The sequence below is a fragment of the Peromyscus leucopus genome, chromosome 9 (assembly GCF_004664715.2).
Source record: "Peromyscus leucopus breed LL Stock chromosome 9, UCI_PerLeu_2.1, whole genome shotgun sequence".
Lineage (NCBI taxonomy): Eukaryota > Metazoa > Chordata > Mammalia > Rodentia > Cricetidae > Peromyscus > Peromyscus leucopus.
The window spans coordinates 76,235,465-76,252,449 of record NC_051070.1 but is presented as its reverse complement, the minus strand read 5'-3'; the positions used below and the strand labels follow the sequence as shown (position 1 = coordinate 76,252,449).

General features: G+C 46.3%; 1 protein-coding gene across 1 annotated transcript; it reads left to right on the top strand.

Annotated features, from left to right (window-relative positions):
• Positions 1 to 1,280: 1,280 nt before the first annotated feature.
• LOC114695960 (calphotin-like) lies at positions 1,281 to 13,648 on the top strand. The gene is made up of 3 exons (XM_028873481.1): positions 1,281 to 1,382; positions 10,965 to 12,539; positions 12,632 to 13,648. The coding sequence occupies exons 1-3, from the start codon at positions 1,281 to 1,283 to the stop codon at positions 13,646 to 13,648; spliced, it is 2,694 nt and encodes an 897-aa protein (XP_028729314.1).
• Positions 13,649 to 16,985: the final 3,337 nt, after the last annotated feature.

Sequence of the window (16,985 nt, the reverse complement as noted above, 5' to 3'; positions counted from 1 at the left end):
ATGCCCGTCAACGGAAGAATGGATGAAAAAAATGTGGTACATATACACAATGGAGTACTACTCAGCAGAGAAAAACAAGAAAGCATGAAATTTGCAGGCAAATGGATGGAACTAGAAAAAAATCATCCTGAGTGAGGTAACCCAAACCCAGAAAGACAGTCATGGTATGTACTCACTCATAAGTGGGTTCTAGATATAAAATAAAGAATAATCAGACCACAACCCATAGAACCATGGAGGATATATATATATATATATATATATATATATATATATATATATATATATATATATATGCATGGAGGTCCCCAGGACGACTGTGGCTTATAATAAATTTCAGTTTTACTCAATTATTGAAAAAAATAGCCAAATGAATGGAAACACATGAACTATGAACCAAAGGCTGAAGGGCCCCAGCTGGATCAGGCCCTCTGAATAGGTGTGACAGTTGATTGGCTTGATCAGTTTGGGAGGCAACTAAGCAGTGTGACCAAGTCCTGTGCTCATTGCATGAGTTGGCTGTTTGAAACCTGGAGCTTATGCAGGGACACTTGGCTCAGTCTGGGAGGAAGGGACTGGACCTGCCTGGACTGAGTGTACCAGGTTGATCGCAGTCCTCAGGGGAGGACTTGTCCTGGAGGAGGTGGGAATGGGGGGTAGGCTGGGGGTGAGGGGAGGGGGTGGGAGGGGGGAGAATAGGGGAACCCGTGGCTGATATGTAGAACTGAATGGTATTGTAAAATAAAATTTAAAAAAAAAATAAAGAAACAATTTTGAAAAAAAAGAAAAAGACAGGAGCTTGTCACCAGGTAGCTCTGATCAGAGCTGGGCCTCAGAACCAAGCTCTGGTATGTTGGTAAACCCAGCCACATGGTAGCTCAGGTAGGAGCCAAACCCAAGGCAGGCCTAGACATGCCTAGACCGAACCCAAAGGTGGCCTTGATATGTTAGTGAACCACCACCAACTCATGAGCTCCAAAAACACAAATCTACCATTCAGTGATATAAATGATACAGAAACTGGATCTTTGGGAATGGTCTTTAGGATCTCACTGGAGTACTCCTGAGACATAGCTTCTCTACCCTCTGCATGGATACCCCTGGGTGAGAGGACTAGAGATTGGCCCCTGTGTGTGGCCCTGGTGGCAGTGGCCATGGAACCATATCTGCCACAGTCCTTGGGCTCACAATTAACTGCCTGTTGATGCCACTCTGCTCTCAATGACCTGCTGGACCTCCATTTGTACCATCCCCCCAGCCTGCCAACCCTGAAAATCTTCATGGCTGATGTGGGTCGAGCCAGCAAACCTCTCAAAGCATCCTCACCAGGGAAGATTCCCCAGCGAAAGCCTGCAGCACTCCTTGCCCAAGTTCTCTACTTGGTGAGATGTCTGTTTAACTTTTACATTAGCGGGGTATTGTAAGGAATGCTTGTATGAACAAAACGAGCATATTCTTCTTTTTTAAAAAAATTTATTTTATGTGCATTTGTGTGAAGGTGTCAGATCTCCTGGAATAGTAATTACAGACAGTTGTGAGCTGCCATGTAGGTGCTGGGAATTGAACCCAGGTCCCCTGGAAGAGCAGCCAGTGGTCTTAACCACTGAGCCGTCTTTCCAGCCCTCAAAATGAGCATATTCAAAGCCCACCTCCAGTGACACACTTCTTCCAACAAGGCTGCACCTCCTAATTCTTCTAATCCTCTCAAACAGTTCCAATCCTGGGTAGCTAAGACTTTTATTATGTAAGCTTTTTAATACAAATCTAATAATTTTAATATATGAGCATATGGGGGCCTTTCTCACTCAACTCTCCACAGCTAGGTTGGTGGCTAATACTCGTCATCCCAGCAATCTGGAGGCAGAGGCAGGAGAATCCCTAGTTCAAGACCAGCCTGAGCCACATAATGAGGTGCTGTTTCTTACAAAATAGTAAAAAGAAAAAAATATTAATTGGGAGCTGTCTTGGTTGAGTTTCTATTGCTGTGATAAAACAGTGACCGAAAGTAAGGTGGAGAGGAGAGGGTTCACTGGGTTTACCTGGTCGCCGTCCGTCCCTCGAGGGAAGCCTGGGCAGGAGCCTAGAGGCAGGAACTGAAGCAAAACCCACGGAGGAGCTCTGCTTCCTGGCTTGCTCCCCCTGCTCCCTTTGGTCACATCCTCACACATCCCAGGACCACCAGCCCAGGAGTAGCACCGGCCACAGAGAGTAGGCACTCCCACACTAAGGAAATGCCCTGCAGACTTGCCTACAAGCAATCTGATGGAGGATTTATCTCAAGTGAGGTTTCCCTTCCCAGACAATTCTAACTTCTGTCAAGTTGATAGAAACAAATAAATAACAACAACAACAAAACAACCAGGACAGATACTTTACATATATCTAATTTAAAAAAATAAAATAAAATTGCAAACACAGCTGGAGATAGAGCTCATCTGGTATAGCTTTTTCCTGGCAGGTACAAGACCCTGGATTTAATTCTTAGTACCCCAAAGATAAAGAAAAATATATAGAAAATGTTGGACCAACTACAATTACAAATTAAATATTTATTTATTTTATGTGTATGGGTGTTTTGCCTGCATGTATGTGTACCATGTGCATGCTAAGTGCTGTCAGGGGCCAGAAGAGGGCGCCAGATCCCCTTGAACTGGAGTCACAGATGGATGAGCCACCATGTGGGGCCTGGGAACTGAACCCAGCTTCTTCTGCAAAATCAGTGGGTGGTCCTAACTTCTGGGACATCTCTCTAGTCCTTGAGATGACAAATGAAGAGAATAGAAGCCATTTCAAATCTATAAATAAAGATGGTAACTACAAATGCTAGTAAACTAGCAATCTGTGGGTAGATTTTACTTAAAAACCTAGATATTTGCTGTTTACAAGATATATTCTCAAATCCCATTGATATAAAGAGTCTGGAGGAGGGTAGTAGAATCACAGACAAATAACCAAAGGACGCCTGGGCAGAGGTGTGCAGCGGTGCTAGACTATACTCAGAGCTAAGGAGGAGGCTTTGGCAGGAGGATCTTGAGTTTGAACCCATCCTGAGCTAGGAGACATTGTCTCAAATCAAACAGACAAAGCATTTGTTAGAGATGAAAGGGGTCTTGGTACAATGACAAAAAGTTCTGGTTTGCCAAGGCTGGACACTTTGTAACACGGATATATCTATTAAAATAATTGACAAGAGATGGAACCAAAAAAAATGTTAGAGTTATAGAGAAAAAAAATTGAGAGATTCTGCCATCATTGTTATCCTAATTAGAGTTTCTATTGCTGTGAAGAGACACCATGACCACAGCAAAACATTTAATGGAGTGGCTTACAGTTTCAGAGGTTTAGTCCATTATCGTCATGATGGGATGTGGCGGCGTGCAGGCAGACATGGTGCTGGAGGAGGAGCTGGCAGTTCTACATCTTGCACATATAACACTGGGCGTGGCTTGAGCACATGTGAGACCTCAAACCCCGACTCCACAGTGACACACTTCCTCCAACAAGGCCACACCTCCTAGTAGTGCCACTCTCTTTGGGGGGCCATTTTCTTTCAAACCACCCCAATTGTGAAAGAGTGTATTGTTTACTTTCTATTTCTAATACTATAATGCACTTTCCAAAGATGGGTAGGAAGTTTATAAAGGTTTGTTATCATTCCACTCTGAAGACAGAAAGTCCAAACATTAGGGCACAGACTCTGGCTAGAACCCCTGGAGGCTGTACCTCTTGTCTGGTGGCATCATGATGGGCATGCTATAAAAAGAAGAGATCACAGGGTACCACAGGAAGTCAGAGACAGCCTGACCAGTGATAGAGCCTGGAGAGTCACACTAATGGCTTCCAAGGAAATGACCTCAGTGACCTCTTAGCTTTCCATCTTTTAAAATTAACAAAACAAGATTACATATTTGGGTGTTTTGGCTGCATGCAGGTCTGTATACCATGTACATGCCTGGTGCCCATGGATGTGAGAAGAGGGTATTAGATCTCCTGGAAATGTGGTTACAGATGGGTGTATGCCACTGTGTGGGTGCTGAGAATCGAACTCATGTCCTCAGGTGCTTTTCACTGATGAGTGGTCTTTCCAGACCCATTCTAAAACCACACGTTTCAACCACATTCAAACCACAGTAGATTTAACATATGCCTCATAAGCTCAGCGGGAAAAACTTTGGCAAGTAGACAAGCAAATATTAACTTGATAATTAACATACTTGAACAGAAACATAAAACAAGGAGAAAATGCATTTTCCATCAGCACTCACAATACACATGACAGTTACAAATGATCACACACTAGACCATGACAAAAGGCACCACGAAGCTTCAGAGAGCAGATCTCCAATTAAATCAGAAACCAAGAACAAAAAGATAAATTTAAGACTGTTAAGAAATAGGTTGAGCTGGGTGGTGGTGGCACACACCTTTAATCCCAGCACTTGGGAGGCAGAGGCAGGCAGATCTCTGTGAGTTCAAGGCTAGCCTGGTCTACAAAGTGAGTTCCAGAACAGTCAGGACTGTTACACGGAGTAATAAACCGAAAAAACAAACAAACAAAAAGAAACAGGTTGAAGAAGAAATTACAACGGAAAATTTAAAAAGCCTAAAGCTAAGTGTTCTGGTGGGAACTCCACCTCAACCCCTGGCACCCGTGTACCCAAAGAGTCTGGAATGTTCTGGTGGAAGCTCCACCTCAATTTTCCTCCCCCATCTCTCTCTCTCCCCAAACCTGCCTCCTCAAAACTCTCCCCCTAGAGCTGCCCTCCTATTCCAGACCCTCTCCCCCTCAAAGCCCACCCAAAACCAGCTCCTCCCTGGGGCTGCTCAAGACCATACCTCCAGGGTACTTAAGGCCTGCTAGTCATATTTGCCATGTGACCCTTCCTCTGTGACCCTTCTGTGACTCTTCCTCTCTGACTCTTCCCCTGACTTCCCAAGGTCACCCAGGATTGCTTTGCTCATTAAACCTGGATTTATTAATTCAGTTTGATTGGATTATTACATCAGTGGCGGGCTGGGTGGGGACGACCCAGAAACCAGGGCTTTAAAACAATCACTAAGTGAAAATGAAAATAATGTTAATCAAAACTTATAGGAGGCCCTGAAATAATGACTCATTAGTTAAGAGCGCTTGCTGCTCTACCATGGGACTGGAGTTTGAATCTCAGCACCCATATCAAGTGGTTCTCGAAGACTTTTAACTCTAGCTTCAAGAGATCCAACACTTTCTTCTGGCCTCCAGAGCACCTGCAAACACACATGCGTACATGGTCTTACACACACACACACACACACACACACACACACACACACACACACACACAGTGTTGTGTTAGTGTGAGTGTGTTACAATGTGTGTGTGTGTGTGTGTGTGTGTGTGTGTGTGTGTGTGTGTGTGTGCATGTGCCATGGTGTGCTTGTGGAAGTCAGTTAACTGATGGTGCTAACTTTGGGGAGACTTTGGGAGGCGGGATTTGTCTGGAGGAGGGAGGTCCTGAGGGTGGGCCTTGAGGATTATAGCCCAGCCCAGCTTCCTGTTGACCTCTCTGATCCTGATCCACTGAGAAGTGAGCAAGCAGCCTCTGGACGCTCTGCTCACTGCTCTGGACGCTCTGCTCACTGCTGCACTGCCTTAGCGAGATGGACTGCATCCCTCAGATGTGAGCCGAGTAAACCTTGCCTGCCTTTGTTGCTTTTTGTCAGGAATTTGGCCACAGTGATGAAAAAATATCTAACACAGTGTTCAGTGGATAAGTATACTTTTTACAAAGGAGAAAAATGAGTGAGAGCTGAAGGAACTAACCCACTTTCTTAAGGATTTTATCCTGTGAGGACCTTAATGACTACAATATCTTATACTTTTTTGGGGGCCGGGGTTTGAGACAGGGTTTCTCTGTGTAGCTTTGTGCCTTTCCTGGATCTAGCTTTGTAGACCAGGCTGGCCTCGAACTCACAAAGATCCGCCTGGCTCTGCCTCCCAAGTGCTGGGATTAAAGGTGTGCGCCACCACCGCCCAGCCTTATACTTTCTTTTACTCAGAGTCAGGATACTTTTGTGGCCATTGTCCTGTAACCCAAACTGGCTTCCAACTGGCCAAATGGAGACTGGTCTTGAACTACTTGAAACTTCAGAAGTTGTTTATTTTAGGTATTTAAATACAGCACAATCTGGTAAAAATTTATTCTTGTGATGATTAACTCAATCCCACGGGCACAACAAAGCATATCTAAATCTCTTTGAGGAACAGAGTAAGCTGAATCACACGTGACACCTTCCATAAAGATAGACATAAAGATAGCTTGTATAGAAACAAGTTTACGAGGATGAACCTGGAGGAAGGTCCCATTCGGGGAAAGTCTCCAGCCACACATATTTCACAATGGTCACCAGGCTAGAACGTGCATTTGCTCCAGCCTTCCAGGCAGAAGATAGGTTTGGGATTCCTTTCCTTGAAGGAAAAACCCTGTGTGCTTAACATTCCAGGTTCCTCCAGTCCATGTGAGCACAAAAGACCTCCATGCCCCCTACAGTTCTCAGACTTCCACATATGTACCAAAGCATGCATGCACCCACATTTCTACACCACATAATAAACACACACACACACACACACACACACACACACACACACGAAATGAATAAAAATGTGTTGTGGGGTATCCACCAGAGATGACTACTCGGACATGGGTTTAAACCAATAGACAGTCTTTATCAGCTGGCGGGGACTGCACTGGGTGTTCGGGGTCCCAGTGTAACCCCGAGCCTTTCTCAGGGTGAGCTTTTAAGCACAAAAGACATATCCTGGGTTGACATACTTCAGTGAACAAGAACAGTTAGCCAGAAGAGGAACTATAGGAGCCAAAAAGCAAGGTTAGTACATTTAGAGTCTTGCCCAGAACTATGTATTTTGATGGATTAAGTCTTTGTTTTCGTGTTTGGCTAGTAGTGCTGTCTACATGCTGAGTGTCTACACGGCCTGACCTGCACTTCCATCATGGCGTCAGTTGTGCCAAGGTCTGGGAGCCTATGAAGGTCTGAGGGTCCATTACAAATGTAATAAAAGCAGTTCAACTGGATCACATAACCTGATTGCCTTTTGACTAACTGGTTTTCTTTTCCAGAAGACTGCATGCTCACTGAAGCTGTTCTGTGACTCTTGTTAATTTTTGTTATGTTATAAACAAGTTATAGTTGTAACTTGTTTTTATTTTGGAGGAAATAGTTCATTTGTAGAAAGGCAAGGAGTTTTTTCCTTTCTGTATACTTTATTTGCTTATTCTTTGTGTGTTTGGTTGCAAACACACCACGGCGCACACATGGAGGGCAAGGGACAGACAATTACAGGAATCAGTTTTCTCCCACTCTGGTTTCTAAGGCTTGAACAAGTGCCTCTAACCACTGAGCCACCTTACTGACCCCAGGAGTTTTTCCTGAATATTTTTAGCAGTTGTTTATGATACAGGAAGAGATTTAGCAGTGAATTTTAACCGTGAAAACCTAGTGCCCATGGGCATATTTTAATGAGTTCTTCATTAACTATATCTTATAAATATTAATGAGGCCATGTGTTAAAAAGAGCCTTATTTATTTTTAATTGATCTAATTTTGTTAAAGTGTTTCCATTCAGATAATGTAAAAATTAGAATAAAACAAGCCTAATATGGAAAAATTCAATCTCCCTACTTTGCCCGACTCTCTTCCAGTCTGTAATTCATTTCCATAAATAACTGACGGTGATAATTTCTGCTTTTAGTTTAATATATTTCTGCTCTTCAAGTTGTGTCAGATTCACATAGAGTCAGCTGATTTTCTTCAAAGAACACTTAAGATTTTAGTATGATCTATCTATCCCCCCACTTCTGGATGCATATTTTATTTACTTGTTTGTTTTTTAAGCAGAGTTTCACGGTATAGCCCAAGCTACCCTGGAGTTCATGAGCCTCCTGCTTCTGTCTGTTGAATGCTGGGGTCTAGGTATGCACTATAGTGCCCACCTCCTCTGTGTTTTTATTACTGGTATTTTTTTTATTAGTTTTTAAAAGTACTCTGGTGGTTGATTCATTGGCTTTAAATAATAGAGTTCTCTAGAGGAACAGAACTTATAGAATGAATAAGATCTCTTAAACCCTATTTATATATTTATTTTGGTGAGTGTATATGTGCGTGGATGAGGAGGTCAGAGAACAACTTCCAGGAATTTGTGCTTGTCTTCTTTCATGGAGGCTCTGGGGATTGAACTCAGGTCATCAGGCTTGGTAGCAGGCATCTTTACCCCTAGAGCCAACTTGCCGACCCTAGGCTCTAGGAATTATTTCTTCTTTCTTTCTGCTCTCTCCTTCATTTCCTTCCTTTTTTTGCGGGGTGGGGGTGGTTGGTGGGACAGGGTCTCACTTTTTAACTCTGTAGCCCAAGCTGGTCTAGAACTCACTGTGTAGCTCAGGCTGGCTCTGAATTCTTTGGCAATCTTCCTAGGTGAGCCACCCAGGCCAACCAGGCCTGTCTTGATGTAGTCAGGTTTAGAATGAGGATTAACCATCACGGTTACAACACCACGGTGTCTGAATATTTAAAATATTTATGGTATTAGTTCATATTTCTTCTAATTTATATTTCCCTTTACCATTTCCCCACTCAAGAAAATATCACGCTCCAAATGTTCTCACCTTAGGTATAATACAGGGATGAAAGTATGGTTAGCTGGTAAAATTTCATTTGCTGCAAACCTAACTCAGTGAGACGTTCAGGGCTTAAGGGTAGCCCCATGGAAACAGAGAAGCGGGAAGCTGGCAGGGCCTTCTCTGCAGAGATTGGGTAAGGGTTGGGGCAGTGGCCAAGCGTGTATTCTCCTCAGATACTGCTCCATCTTGGTATCCTGAGGCAAGGGCAAGCCTCAGAAGAGACAGAGGTGGCAAATCTTGGAGAAGGTAGGATGCTTGCACAGGCTTTCTGACTTCAGAAAGACTCACGCCACTCACTGGGCCCAGAGGCAGGAGCGGAGCCCTGCGATCATTCATGGAGACTCTTGGGTACCTGACTGCAAAGATTACTCATGGTGGAAGGGTCTCCCTGCTCGCTAGTGCTTTGGCAACTGTGTGTCATGACCGGACCCTGAGAGATCAAGGAAATCCCAGACCATCTGCAGTTCGTTTCTTATTTAGCAGTACTAGAGGGAGAGGAAAAGAAAGGGAGGTTGTCCCAGAAGCAGGCTTGGTTAAACTTTTGATTACGTTTATTTTATTATTTTGGTGTATGGGTGTGTGTCCGTTGTGTGTGCCACAGCTTGTGTGTGGAGGTCAGAGCAGGTTCTCTCTTTCCAACATGTGGGCTCCAGGGATAGAATCCAGGTCCTCAGGCTTGGTGGCTAGTGCCTTATCTTGCTGGGCCATCTCACCGGCCCCAGAAGCAGGCTTTTAAGTTGAAGTGTAGAAAAAAAGAGGTATTTCTCACACTTGAGTTTATTGACTGAGATTTTTACCCTGCTACATAATTTTTATATTGTCAAAGTTTATGACGTATACACACTGTTCTTTAATTATTAAATTTTCTGTGCTTTGATTCAGATTAAACCAGGGTTTGGAGGCTGAAGAGCTGGTCAGTGGTTTGGAGCACTTCTTGCTTTTGCTGAGGTCCCAGGTTCAATTCCCAGAACCCATGTTGTGGCTCCCAGTCAACTGTGACTCCAGTTATAGGGTGTCCCTTTCTGATTTCTGTGTACCCCAGGCTTGCACATGGTGACAAGGCACATATGTACATGTGTGTATGTGTAAACATATGTATCTATATAGAGATAGATACACACATGTGTGTGTGGTAAAAAACACTCACGTATATAAAATTATTTATATATATATAATTTACAAATTAATTAATTAATTAAATAAATAGTATCTGCTGGCTGAGAGGGAGCATGCTCGCTGAGTATGTACAAGGCCCTGGGTCCTGTCCCCACAATCCCTCCCTCAAACACAAACACTTACAATAAATATTATCCCCATGTTAGCAGGCTTCACAGGCAATGCAAATTATGCTAAGAATATACATATATGTTATATATATAAAACACTAGGGACTGGAGAAATGGCTCAGTGATTTTTTTAAAGATTTATTTATTTATTATGTATACAGTGTTCTGCCTGCACACCAGAAGAGGGCACCAGATCTCATTATAGATGGTTGTGAGCCACCATGTGGTTGCTGGGAATTGAACTCAGGACCTCTGGAAGAACAGCCAGTGCTCATAACCTCTGAGCCATCTCTCCAGCTCTGATGTCTCAGGGATTAAGGCACTTGTTACTCTTGCAGAGGACCCAGATTCAGCACCCATAGCCCACAACCATCCATAACTCCAGTTCAGGGAGACTTTTGAGAGCACATACACACACGCAAAACACTCATACACATGTACATTTCAAAAGTCTAAACAAATTAAAACAACAGGGTGTTCAGATAATGTTGTAATTAAATACATGCAATCCTCTGTAAGTCAAATAGTATGATTTGAACTAATTAAGAAGGAAAAAGTCTAGGAGTTTGCCGTTTCATTTCTTACTCTTTCTGGTTCCACGTGATTGCCATAATTGTTGTGTAGCCTGGGAGCTTAGGCTCCTTCTTTGTTGGCCAACTGTTTTAAGAAATTTTTCTATGGAAGGAATGAATTTTAAACTTGCCTTTTTATTCCCCAAACAATTTTATTTTGGCCCCATGCTTAATTAATAATAATGCTGAGGTGAAAATATTTTCCTCAGATTGTTGAAGCTATTATTACACTTTATTCTCCAGTGTTACCCATTTTTCATCTATTTGCACTAACACGAGTGAAAAGAGCTGAGCTGGAGCCTCCACGTCTCTTCTGTTCCGAGTCTTAGAATCACTTATAACTTCTGCTTCTGAGTGTTGAATGAGTGTCTCTGGTCCCAGATCTCTCACCAGAAGCATCTTCTGTGAGCCCTCCCGTGGCCCTGCAGCCCACTGCTCTGTCAGTGAGTCCTCCCGTGGCTCTGCAGCCCACTGCTCTGTCAGTGAGTCCTCCCGTGGCCCTGCAGCCCACTGCTCTGTCGGTGAGTCCTCCCGTGGCTCTGCAGCCCACTGTTCTGTCAGTGAGCCCTCCCGTGGCCCTGCAGCCCACTGCTCTGTCAGTGAGCCCTCCCGTGGCTCTGCAGCCCACTGCTCTGTCAGTGAGTCCTCCCGTGGCCCTGCAGCCCACTGCTCTGTCGGTGAGTCCTCCCGTGGCTCTGCAGCCCACTGCTCTGTCAGTGAGTCCTCCCGTGGCTCTGCAGCCCACTGCTCTGTCAGTGAGTCCTCCCGTGGCTCTGCAGCCCACTGCTCTGTCAGTGAGTCCTCCCGTGGCCCTGCAGCCCACTGCTCTGTCGGTGAGTCCTCCCGTGGCTCTGCAGCCCACTGTTCTGTCAGTGAGCCCTCCCGTGGCCCTGCAGCCCACTGCTCTGTCAGTGAGCACTCCCATGGCTCTGCAGCCCACTGCTCTGTCAGTGAGCCCTCCCGTGGCTCTGCGGCCCACTGCTCTGTCAGTGAACCCTCCCGTGGCCCTGCAGCCCACTGCTCTGTCAGTGAGCACTCCCGTGGCCCTGCAGCCCACTGCTCTGTCAGTGAACCCTCCCGTGGCCCTGCAGCCCACTGCTCTGTCAGTGAGCACTCCCGTGGCCCTGCAGCCCACTGCTCTGTCAGTGAACCCTCCCGTGGCCCTGCAGCCCACTGCTCTGTCAGTGAGCACTCCCGTGGCTCTGCGGCCCACTGCTCTGTCAGTGAGTCCTCCCGTGGCTCTGCGGCCCACTGCTCTGTCAGTGAGCCCTCCCGTGGCTCTGCAGCCCACTGCTCTGTCAGTGAGTCCTCCCGTGGCTCTGCAGCCCACTGCTCTGTCAGTGAGTCCTCCCGTGGCTCTGCAGCCCACTGCTCTGTCAGTGAGTCCTCCCGTGGCCCTGCAGCCCACTGTTCTGTCGGTGAGTCCTCCCGTGGCCCTGCAGCCCACTGCTCTGTCAGTGAGCACTCCTGTGGCCCTGCAGCCCACTGCTCTGTCAGTGAGCACTCCCGTGGCTCTGCGGCCCACTGCTCTGTCAGTGAGTCCTCCCGTGGCCCTGCAGCCCACTGCTCTGTCAGTGAGTCCTCCTGTGGCCCTGCAGCCCACTGCTCTGTCGGTGAGTCCTCCCGTGGCCCTGCAGCCCACTGCTCTGTCAGTGAACCCTCCCGTGGCCCTGCAGCCCACTGCTCTGTCGGTGAGTCCTCCCGTGGCCCTGCAGCCCACTGTTCTGTCGGTGAGCCCTCCCGTGGCTCTGCGGCCCACTGTTCTGTCAGTGAGTCCTCCCGTGGCCCTGCGGCCCACTGTTCTGTCAGTGAGTCCTCCCGTGGCCCTGCAGTCCACTGTTCTGTCGGTGAGCACTCCCGTGGCCCTGCAGCCCACTGTTCTGTTAGTGAGTCCTCCCGTGGCTCTGCAGCCCACTGCTCTGTCGGTGAGTCCTCCCGTGGCCCTGCAGCCCACTGCTCTGTCGGTGAGTCCTCCCGTGGCCCTGCAGCCCACTGCTCTGTCGGTGAGTCCTCCCGTGGCTCTGCAGCCCACTGCTCTGTCAGTGAGGCCCTGCAGCCCACTGCTCTGTCGGTGAGTCCTCCTGTGGCTCTCCAGCCCACTGCTCTGTCAGTGAGCCTTCCCGTGGCTCTGCAGCCCACTGCTCTGTCAGTGAACCCTCCCGTGGCCCTGCGGCCCACTGCTCTGTCAGTGAGCCCTCCCGTGGCTCTGCGGCCCACTGCTCTGTCAGTGAGCCCTCCTGTGGCCCTGCAGCCCACTGTTCTGTCGGTGAGTCCTCCCGTGGCTCTGCAGCCCACTGTTCTGTCAGTGAGCCCTCCCGTGGCTCTGCAGCCCACTGCTCTGTCAGTGAGTCCTCCCGTGGCTCTGCAGCCCACTGCTCTGTTAGTGAGTCCTCCCGTGGCTCTGCGGCCCACTGCTCTGTCAGTGAGCCCTCCCGTGGCCCTGCAGCCCACTGCTCTGTTAGTGAGTCCTCCCGTGGCCCTGCAGCCCACTGCTCTGTCAGTGAGCACTCCTGTGGCTCTGCAGCCCACTGTTCTGTCAGTGAGCCCTCCCGTGGCTCTGCAGCCCACTGTTCTGTCAGTGAGCACTCCCGTGGCCCTGCGGCCCACTGCTCTGTCAGTGAGCCCTCCCGTGGCTCTGCAGCCCACTGCTCTGTCAGTGAGTCCTCCCATGGCTCTGCAGCCCACTGTTCTGTCAGTGAGTCCTCCCGTGGCTCTGCAGCCCACTGTTCTGTCGGTGAGTCCTCCCGTGGCTCTGCAGCCCACTGTTCTGTCGGTGAGTCCTCCCGTGGCTCTGCAGCCCACTGTTCTGTCAGTGAGTCCTCCCGTGGCTCTGCAGCCCACTGCTCTGTCAGTGAGCACTCCCGTGGCTCTGCGGCCCACTGCTCTGTCGGTGAGTCCTCCCGTGGCCCTGCGGCCCACTGTTCTGTCAGTGAGCCCTCCCGTGGCCCTGCGGCCCACTGCTCTGTCAGTGAGCACTCCCGTGGCCCTGCGGCCCACTGCTCTGTCAGTGAGCACTCCCGTGGCCCTGCGGCCCACTGCTCTGTCGGTGAGTCCTCCCGTGGCCCTGCAGCCCACTGCTCTGTCTTTGGTGCTTTGTCTGGAACAACTCTGAAGCTGTCTCAGAAAGAACCTGGCTTGTTTTCCAAGTTTTGAGATACAATTTTCTTTCTTTTAATTTTTCTGGAAATTTAAATCCATGTAGTTCTTAAAGTTTGGGATACATCAATGATACTCAAACCGTTTTCCACCACTAAGATTTTACAAGGTTTATGTTTTTATTTTTTGTGTATAGGTGTTCTGCCTACACATATGTCTGTACACTACATGCAAGTGTTGCCCATGGAGGCAGAAGAGGGTTTCAGATCCCCTGGAACTAGAGTTACAGACAGTTGTTAGCCACTACGTGGGTGCTGGAAATTGAACCCAGATTCTCTGGAAGAACAGACAGTGTTCTTAACCACCGGGCCACCTTTCAACCACCATTGCTGTTTTTTAAAAATAACTTTGATGGTATTTCGAGGATTAGCCATATTGGAAAGTCTGTAGTTTGATCTAGATCTCTTTGCATTCCACTTCTGTTAGCAGTAGGTCTGCAGAGGAGACTTAGTGGTTAAGAGCATGTATTACTCTTTCAAGGACCTGAGTTCAGCCCTCAGCACCCATGTTAGGTGGCTCACAACCATCTGTAACGCCAGCTTCAGGGAATCCAACACCTCTGGCCTCCGTGGACATTGTCATTTATATGTACATATCCACATAGAGAAGACACACACCCAAAACACACAATTAAATATAAATCTTTAAAAGATGATTGGTTGTGGGGAACTAGTGTACCTGTGTGAATGAACATTCATGACATAAACAAGGCCATGTCACGTTTCCTTCAACAGTTTCCTCATCCAGGGTGCCTGCCGCCTGGGACTGCTCCCCTACAGAAACCCCCTACCAAGATTGGCTAGCTCACCTCTTCATTCAGCTAAAAAGAATAAACTCACTGAGTTTATTCTTTTTAGCTGAATGAGTCAGTGAGTCTCCATCCTAGTACACAGGCCTCCTAATCCCAGCTTCTCTCTCTCTCTCTCAAGACTTATTTATTATGTATGCCTGCAGGCCAGAAGAGAGCACCAGATCTCATTGTAGATGGTTGTGAGCCACCATGTGGGTGCTGGGAATTGAACTCAGGACCTCAGGTAGGGCAGCCAGTGCCCTTAACCTCCGAGCCATCTCTCCAGCCCAACCACAGCTCTTCAGTACATATATCTGTCATTTCTTCATTCCCCATCATCTCAGTAGTGTCCATCCCAAAGCCAACAGGCCATGGCAGTTGTTTAATCATTGAATCCGTCATCTGAACACTTCTGCTTAGTATTAAGTTCTCAGTGCTCAGCTTCTCTTTCTGTCTTTCCTGAACAGCACTAGAAAACCTTACTAGAATTGTGTGTATTAGTGAGTACATTAGTTACTTTGTATCTCTGTGACCAAATCACCCCACAGGAACGACCTAAGGGACTTTTATTTGGCTCCTGGTTTCAGAGGTTTCAGTCCATCATGGCAGTTCACTGTAGCAACACAGCGTGGTGGAAGCCGTTGACAGAGGAAGGAAGGAAGGATCTGGGGGTCAGAGATAGCGTTCAAAGGCCTAATCCCAGCGACCTACTTGTGCTAGCTAAGTCCCCTTTACGCGGTTTGCTGCCCAGTATCCCTTCTTTTGGGAGACAACCCAAAATTCCAGAGTTCCGCAGCCTCCCCAAATAGTGCCAGCAGCTCTGTAACAAGTGTCCGAAGCATGAGTGCATATCGTTTTCAGAACTCGGTGCACATTTAGAGAGATTTTACTGCCATGATAGTTACAGATGAGCATCATTTCCATAGGAATGACAGGCATTTGTCATCAGAAGAGAGAATAATGAAAAATATATCAGCAAGTCCAAAAGTTAAAACAAACCACTTGCCTATAATCTTATCATTTCCATACACTATCCAACTCAAAGCATTCTACAGCTAGCAGGAGATGATATTTGCAATGCCTACCTACCGTAAGTGTGAGAAGATGAACAGAGGTTATCATAAAATAGTGCACAGGCAAAACCCATCACTAAAACCATATTTAAGGCAGAAATGGGTATAGCTGGGGTCACAGGTGTGTCCTATCTCATCCCATTTGTGCTTTGTGTACTAGTCTACATATTTAATTTTACTATAAATATCTGTGATGTCCTTATCTGATGATCCTAAATTCTCTCTCTCTCTCTTTTTTTGTTTTGTTTTTTGAGACAGTCTCTCACTTTGTAGTGCAGGCTGGCTTCGGACTCACTATGTAGCCCAGGTTGGCCTCCAACTTACAGCAATCCTCCTGACTCAGCCTCCCAAGTGCTAGGATTTCAGATACAAGTTACCGTGGCCTGTGTTAAAGCCCGTTCTTGGGAGGTAAATCTTACTTTCTTAGTAGATAGATCAGTTCATCTGCTTTCATAGTCACCTGCGTCCAAATCTATATCGTCTCAGTTCATTTTGGAATTCCATTCTTGAGCCCTTCTTTAAAGGAACCAAGCAGCAGCAGTACAGTGGACTCACCAAAGGGGGGCGCCTCCAGGTCTAGCAGACTGTGCACACAATCCTGATTCTGTCTGTCCAAACATGCTGACAGAGTGTGTAGACAGCAGCAGGAAATATACAGCTGTAAGATATTATATTAAAGACAGCATGTATATCTGAAAAACCATTAAACTGTGTTTGAGGCCAGCCTGGTCTAGAGTGTGAGTTCCCAGACTGCCAGGGATACACAGTGAAACACTATCTCCAAAAACAAAACAAAACAAAAAAAACAAAACAAACAAACAAACAACAACAACAACAACAAAAACAACAACCCTAAAAAGATGTGTACATTTTACTACATACATATAATACATCAGTAAAAAAATTTAAATTTTTTTTTTGATACAGGGTTTCATGTAGCCCAAGATGGCTCAAATTTGTGAAATGGCTAAGGCTGACAAAACCTCTCTCTTCCAAATGAAAGCAAGTGTTTTGATTCACAGTACTGGAAAAATAACTAAATAGCTAAAAATTAACTATCGAATTGAAGCATTTTACATAAGGAATCATAAACTTTTTCCCTGTTATTGAACACAGTAATGAAGTTTCACAAGAAGTGCTAAGTGTGAACAATTTTCCTGGGTAGTTAGAGCATCTATTCATCTAAAAAAAGGACATTTATTTTAGCTTACTGTAGTACATTTAAAACATACAGGTGGATATACCATGAACATTATGCTGACAGATAGGAACATCATATGAATGAGAGCTAAGAGATCACATCTGCATATATTTTTAACATGTTCAAATTTTACAAACACAATATTGAGTGAAAAGTCATAAATATCACTCATATGTAAACTTTCATACAAAATTCAAAAATATTCTAAATAAAATCCACTTAGGGATGT